The sequence below is a fragment of the Zingiber officinale genome, chromosome 8B, assembly GCF_018446385.1.
Source record: "Zingiber officinale cultivar Zhangliang chromosome 8B, Zo_v1.1, whole genome shotgun sequence".
NCBI classification, from domain to species: Eukaryota; Viridiplantae; Streptophyta; class Magnoliopsida; order Zingiberales; family Zingiberaceae; genus Zingiber; species Zingiber officinale.
In genome coordinates, this window is record NC_056001.1 from 111,672,623 (window position 1) to 111,680,270 (window position 7,648).

The window sequence follows — 7,648 nt, forward strand, 5'->3', positions numbered from 1 at the left end:
AGAGAAGTGAGATGTGTAGAAAGATCTTTCACAAATAGCAAATTATGATAGATCAATCTCTAAATATTTAAGTATAGTTATGCAAAATACCATATTAATTACTTATTAATAGAGAAAACATCATATGGTGGGAAAAAAAATTCCACCCATTTTGGTTGGGTGAGTTTTGGTGATTTTTTTTTTTCCGAGTAGATGTGTTGTGCTTTGATGCTTGCGTAGAATATTTGTTTGCGTTTAAGTTAGGTTGATATATTAAATAAGTCAAGTTTGACTAGATATTTGATATTTGATGAAATTCAAATGGGTTCAAATTTGATTGAACATTATTTAGTAAGTGAAAATATTCAACAATTTTATCTAGGATGTCAAGGCAAACCAAAGTGGGATCGGATTGGATGAATTTCTGCCTCACCCCCTTATTTCATCTATATAATGAGGTGATGTAGCCTTTGGGTACAGTTAGGTTCTTCAAGTCATTAACTAGGCATTTAATATTTGAATACAAACGACAAACCTAAGAACGTGACCATTGGAATGAGCCTCTGCGAGCGCTCCTCAATTTATTTTGATGGACTAAAATTTTTTTATAAAGCCGAATCGGTCATTTCCATAATTAATCGGTTCAAAAAGTTACATACTTGAATTACAAAAAAAAGGAAAAAAAAGTTGCCATGCCAACTATTAGTTCCTATCGAAATGGGTTAATGTGGGTTTTCTCAGAGATAACTATAAGTCCTACTTTTGATGTGCAAATGAAAATTTATTCAAGATTCATTCGACAAGATTCTCAAGAAACAAAAAGTAAATCTATCAAAATGTCAAACTTTCTAGACAATGACAACAACTCTGCCTCATGAAATGGAGTATTTAAACCTACAAAACTTCCCACCAAGGGCTTCTCATATCAATTGCTAAGGACAAATACAACAAGAAAAATATCTAACAGCAAGAAGTTTGAGCAGACTCTTGGTGCATGCTCCTAGTCAAGACAAGATAAATCAATATCTAATTCTAAGTTACACCTCCCAATCTCTGCACATTTGAGGTATGCTACTACCTTGCAAATTCAAGATATCTTTTGATAAACAAGGCGCCGAGCCTGGTGGCCAGAAAAATGGTACCGGTATATTATCCCGAAAACACACTCCATCATCTGTGAAATATCAAATTTCTCAATAAAGACCATGTCTGATGGCCGGGCCTTGGTGGATGCAAATTTTACATATTCTTCGTGCACAGAGGTCATGCACCAGTTTTGTAATCTCCTGAAGCAGCCTACGACGCAACCAGTCCGGTGCTGAAAAAGAATTAAAAGAAAACAATTAACGGTGAGCGTTAAGATTCTTGAACTACAAGTGAGAAGCATACAGAGACAAGACCTATTTCGATACCTTTCCTCTTTTGCAGTGTATCAGAATTGGATGATTCCTTGCATCTGAAACAACACAGCCAATGCAAGCATCTTTTAGCTAATTGCAAAATTTATGAATAGTAGGAAGACCTAACAATAAACCGAGCTAAGATAAAATCATTACCGAGCAAGACTCTGAGAGCCTCCATGATGGTATAACTAGAATCATTTATGGACTCCTGCATATGCAGAAAAATGAGGTGAATTTTCGTATTCATTGACAAAGGTACATATGCATGTTACAATTACTTTGGCCTGAAAAAAAAAAAAATAGAAACGCACACACATACATGATATGAGAACTTACTCAACCAATTGAAAAGAAATGCATTAAATTTCATTCCAAGCATAGAAAACCAAAGATGGCATTTGCACTCAAGATCAACTGATTTTTCGTACCACTGCTTACAAAATGTTCTTTCCTATTGTCAAGTATTACAGCACGTCGCTCCTTGTAATTTCTGACTGTATTTGACTACCAGTTTATTTCTCCAACGAATGAAATGAACTCAAAATTTCTTGATGGTTGTACAAAAGAATCATCAAATACTGATACCAAATACAGACGTGAGATGCATCAAGAACGAAATTGAAGAGCTAGGAATATCAACATACTCCAGCATACAGTACATATGCCTTTACTTCATTTAGTTGTTAGGGTTTGATCTGTTTAGGGAGTCGCAGGTTATATCTCACTTGCTTATTAGGTTATCGATTGCCATCTTAAAGAACTAACTGCTTCTATGCAAACAATAACCAAGGCCAACAGTTTCATAAGGTTAAAATACATAACAAAGCAAAGGTGTGCCGGCTTAAGAAAGTAGAGAAGGTAATAGGATCAAAGAATAGATTTGACAACTAAAATGATCATTGAAGCAGGTATACATGTAAAATCAAGCAGACAGTTTGGGAGATGCGAAAATGATCATTGAAGCAGGTATACATGTAAAATCAAGCACATAGTTTGGGAGATGCGAATGGAGATCTCTCCATCATATCATATATAGAAATCCTGAGCAAATATATCTTCGAACCGACCATCTCGATAAAAAGATTTGGCAGGAAATTAAAAAGGTGCCCTTAATTATCCATATCGTCAAAAGACCGTCTCTCTTTTAAAAATGATCAAAACAACGCCCTACCCATAATTTGATACCACCTTGGAGTAGCTTTGACCAAAGTTGGAGCATAAAGGGGTATTTCTAGTATCAAATTAAGAAGGTTTTGTTTTGATAATTTTTGAAAGAGGAGCACCCTTTTGACGATATGGATAATTAGTTGATTTTCTGCCAAAAAATTTCCATTGTGCTTAAGACTAAGCACAGACAAGAAGATGGTACTAAGCTCTAATGCTGTTTGGTACATTCTTGGTTCTCACACAGCTATGAATCTCAGCAAAATACATGACACAAGACTACTAGTTGGGTGTCTCCATAAGCTAAATTTCTAGTATTTGAAATTAGGGTTTGTACTGCTACTGTAACAAGGGAAGGAAAGGAAATGAAAGAAAAAGGAAGAAATAGAAGTACCCTGCTCCCTTCGATCCCAAACTGGAAGAGCCGAATCCCGTGTGATCTGACGAACTCAGCATTCTCCTCTGAGTATGGATCCGGGCACAAGCACCTGCAGAAAATCCAGGCGCAATGATCGAAAACCAAGTTCATACTTTGAACGAGAGCAGAAGGCATAAAAAAAGAGGAAGTCTCACTCACACGATGGATCGCAGCTCGAGAGCCTCCAAGAAGGGGAGGCAATCGGCGGCAGGGAACCCCGAGCGGTAGATGCCCCTGTCTACTACCCCGAAATTGGGAGGCGGAATCAGCATCACATCCTCCACGGCGCTCCTCGCTAGGGTTCGCAAACACTGTGGCGATTCCCGTTGCTCCTCCAGCGCCGCTGCGAGTTCCAAGATCATGTCTTTAGGGTTTCTTGGATGGACTTGCGCATTGTGGGAAGAAGGGGATTTTGTAGGTTTTTTGGAATGGCCGGTGAGACTTTTGCCGCGGTTTCTTGGAACATTCGGAAACGGCGTCAAACTTCAATGTACCAAGTCCGCCATGGTTGAACTTTGAACTTTGAAGGCGACCGATCAAGTTCTATCGCCATTTTTTTAATTGAAAAGCAAAAAAAAAATCGGATGATGATGATGATGATGATGATGGGTCACCTCCTCGTGCATGTAACTACACTAACGCTTCTTCTCCCTCAACTTCAACACACCGCATATTGCGCCATGAATAGTCTTCGTCGGGAAGCTCGCCGTCCACAATCCTAGCCGGAAAGTTCACATCTGCTACCAACAATGTCGAGCTACAACTCTTCTTCGTTGGCGCCTAGCAAGGACTAACTCTTAGGCCTTAGCGTCTTCCCGCGTTTTGATGGCAAGCGATGCAGAGCTCGAATGGGTTAGACGTCGAAGATGCCTTCCTTCGGAAGATTATTGAGACAGTACCTCCGGGCCTGGTAGAAATGAGTCAAATGACGCGTCACACTTTTTATATTTATCAAATCACGGACCTTCCATTGGATGGGAGCCCAGGGTGAGATCGTCATGGCCCCTTCAGCAAGAGTTATTGCTGAGATTCTCTATCTCCAAAATAACATATCTTTTTATTAATAAGATGGATTAAATCATATCTTAAAAATATAATATATATCATGAGGATATTATGATCATCTCATCGACGAAGAGACATGAGGACACATCATTTTCGAAACAGAGGATCTCAACTCCTTCAGCAAAGTCACGAACAAGTATTTGTCCCAGTAAGAGACTTGTATAAGTTCGGGAAATATTGAGGTGTATTCTTTATAAAATATAGGTATATATCGGGGTGTTTTTAACTTTTTGGTCGAAATTTATGAGCTTTCATTGAATTTGTATTTTTTTTTCACAAATTTAGTGTGACATTTTTTTTTATCGTAGTTTAAGCTGTGAGCGTAAATAAAATGACATCTGAATGCCTATATTTGCCAGGGGATCAAGATGAGATCAGGATTTAGGGTCTAAGAGATCCGAACTGTCCTTTGTATAGAAGATATCAGATATCCAATGAAGCAATTTATATCCGTTGAAATTGATCTCAAGATTTATTGAAGCAACTGCTAATACAGGTACCAACTAACTGCGCCAATCTATAAGGATAAATCACGCACCTTCCATGCACATATTTATCAGTCACTATATCCATGGTGGCAAAAGATGAATATACTCGCCCCCAGGACCCCCGTCAACCTGTCCCAGGGCCAACACGGAGCCGAGATTCGAACACCAGACCTCATGATGATAACTCCTCATGCGCTAGTCACTAAACTCATCCGAGGGGACAAAGTCATTATATCCGTGAACATAGTCGAGTTGATATTTAGATGATAAATTATCCAATGAAAATATAGATCGAATCCTTAGAAAATAATGATTCGAATCATGTATGACACATTACATCTAAATTTAAATTACTTATGAGGTTTCATCGTCCGTAAAGATATATCTTCTAATTTATTTTAATGGTCAATGAAAAATATTGATAGGACCGAACTGAGAATTTATTGGATTGTAAAAGTTAAATATCTGGATTACAAGAAAAATTTATCTTAGTGATTGCAACACATTTAAAATCTTAAAAAATCTATTAAATTATAGTGGATTTTAAAAGCATTACTTTTCTCACTAAAAAGAGTTATTTTTTGAAACCCCACAGCACGTTAAATATAGGATGGAATCAAGATGGGAGGAGGGCATGATTTCACTTTTAAAAATCGCAATAATGCAATGATCTTCATTAAAAGTGAATCTAATAAGTTCATCGGCCAATTTTGATCAAAATTTATTATTGACATCAACTCAAAGTAGGACCAATACCCTAAATCTCATTTTGTTCGGTTAACTTTAGACATATCAAATTCACCAAACAATATTAACGTATTCGTATTTACTAATTTCATGAGTTGATAATAACAATAAATAAATAAATAAAACCATCAAAAATTAGAGTTTATAACAGCAGAATTAAAAACTAAATAAATAAAGATTAAATTGAACTTGCAGCTGAAAGATTAAACTAAACTCCAATGAAATAAATATTAAATAACTTCAATAGAATTTCTAAGTAAACTTGTTATGATACAAATTAATAAGACTTGTAATGATACAAATTAATTAAATTTGCAATGATCAAATTAATAACATTTAATGATTCTTTCTTCCTTTCCCGAAAGTCCATGAGGTGGAGAAAACCTTTAACAAGAATAAAATAAAGTTAAGCGCGATATAAAAAATGTAAGATAAGATTTGAACTTGGAGAACTTGGACTCAGCATATTAGCAACAAATGAGAAATTAGACGATCAGTATTTGTGAGTTATGGAAACCAGTATCTCAGCCTGCCTTTTATAAAGCCTTGTAGATGCTGACGTGGCACTTGTCCGGTGGCATGGAAGGCTTTCCCGTTGCCCAAGCTCTGTTGACGTGGCTATAAACTTCATTCACTTCGACTCTAGATGAGGATGATTCAATGGCCTCCGGTCACCTGGACTCCTTCCGGACACCTAGAACATGGTCAACTTCTATCTTTGACCGTCTTCTCCGGATTACTGGATCTCGCCACCTTCAGTCTCCTCCTAGAAACTACTTTGGTTGCTCAGATCTTGTTCCGATCAACCGGAAGTTCCTAACTTGATCTATCTAATTCTATCTCCATCTAGTCGCCTATGTACCTTTTGGACGCCTGGAACACCAACTAACTTCTTGTAGCATAAAGTTAGTGCACAAAATATAATAACACATTTTCTATGTTTCAGACAACATTGGTTGCCCGAAACTCAACTGGTCTGTCTTGGTACTTCTGGGACTTTTTACCTTTACCAAGTGTTTGGTCCAGTTCTCTGCTGTTCCACTGAAATTTTCCTTGCCTATTATTTGATCATTCGACCCACTAGGAATTTCCATTACTTGGTACCTACCATGTTTGCTACTGCTTAGCGTTTGGTCATCTAACTTGCTAGGACTTTTCATTGCTTGGTATCCGATCATCTGACCTACCAAAACGGTTACCCTTTGTCAAGTTACTTGCACATGTACACTCAACAGATACATTAGTTCTACAAACAATCTAACTTTAAACTTATCATACATCGAAACATAGGTTTGATGCAGTGCTCCCTGCTCCAATAATTGGGACATTATACCACCATGAGTGAGTTTTGATCAAAATTTACTAAAAGACTTAGGAACATCAAAATCAATCCAAATTATGACCAATACACTCCTAGGAGCCTCCGGAGTCTCAATATGCCCTCAAACATTAATTCCACTGTTTAGACAACATATTGTGGGTTTATGAAATTTAGATACTTTTATGTAATTTGGTATAAATTTACTATTGGACTTAGGTATATCATATCACTCAACAATAGTATCATTGTATTCCTAAAACTCTTCTGACACTAGCCAGGTCCAAAATTTTAAAATTGGATATTATACGACCATGAGTGAGTTTTGGCCAAAACTGACTAAAAGACTTAGGAATATCATAATCAACCTAAATTAGGACCAATGAACTCCTAAGAGCCTTTTAAGTCTCATTATACCCTCAAACCTTAATTCCATAGCTTATATAACATGCTGTGGATTTTTAAAATTTATGTAAATTTATATAATTTTAGCACAAACTCACAGTTGGATTTAAACATATCATATTCACTCAATAAGAATATCAATGTGTTCTAAAAACTCTCATGACTCTAACTATGGTTAAAATTTTTAAATCTTGATATTATATGACCATTAGTGAGTTTTAATCAAAACTCATTAATATTTGTACAAACTCTAAAATCTAGAATTTTTGACATGGTGAGACTCAGGAGACTTCTAGGACTGCATTAACCCTTGTTTGAACTAATTTTGATGTGACTAAGGTCATAAGTGAGTTTTAACTAAAATTTACTTATAGTTGTCCAGTTTTATAATTTTGATATGTATGTGTGATTGAATTTACACTTAATTGCTTACATGTCTTGAACAATATGCTTCCGTATTATTATGTTGATCATGTATGTAGGTGATTGTTTTTCACATGGGCGGAGCCACCCTGGGCTAAGGTGGACTCCAACCCACCAATTTTAGAAAATAAAATTAAAAAAAATCAACCCTGTACTTTTCTCTTAATTTTCCTCAAATTGCACGTTTTTATTAAATCAAAATTTTTGATTTGGTTTAATTAAAATTCCATAGCACACC

General features: G+C 36.3%; 1 protein-coding gene across 1 annotated transcript; it reads right to left on the bottom strand.

Annotated features, from left to right (window-relative positions):
* Nucleotides 1–802: 802 nt before the first annotated feature.
* Nucleotides 803–3,865, bottom strand: LOC122016907 (tyrosine-protein phosphatase DSP5-like). The gene is made up of 5 exons (XM_042574340.1): nucleotides 3,124–3,865; nucleotides 2,941–3,034; nucleotides 1,536–1,590; nucleotides 1,392–1,435; nucleotides 803–1,297 (listed from the first exon to the last, which is right to left on the bottom strand). Exons 1-5 carry the CDS (start codon nucleotides 3,324–3,326, stop codon nucleotides 1,067–1,069), a joined length of 627 nt encoding a protein of 208 aa, XP_042430274.1. The 5' UTR covers nucleotides 3,327–3,865; the 3' UTR covers nucleotides 803–1,066.
* Between the last annotated feature and the right edge of the window lie 3,783 nt (nucleotides 3,866–7,648).

What these genes read in the sequence shown, in the direction of transcription:
- LOC122016907 (XM_042574340.1), bottom strand. Translation starts at nt 3,326, where the DNA reads ATGATCTTGGAACTCGCAGCGGCGCTGGAGGAGCAACGGGAATCGCCA. An exon ending in CTCGAGCTGCGATCCATCGT is followed by an intron (nt 3,035 to 3,123) that starts GTGAGTGAGACT and finishes GATTTTCTGCAG; the next exon opens with GTGCTTGTGCCCGGATCCAT. An exon ending in TACACTGCAAAAGAGGAAAG is followed by an intron (nt 1,298 to 1,391) that starts GTATCGAAATAG and finishes ATTCTTTTTCAG; the next exon opens with CACCGGACTGGTTGCGTCGT.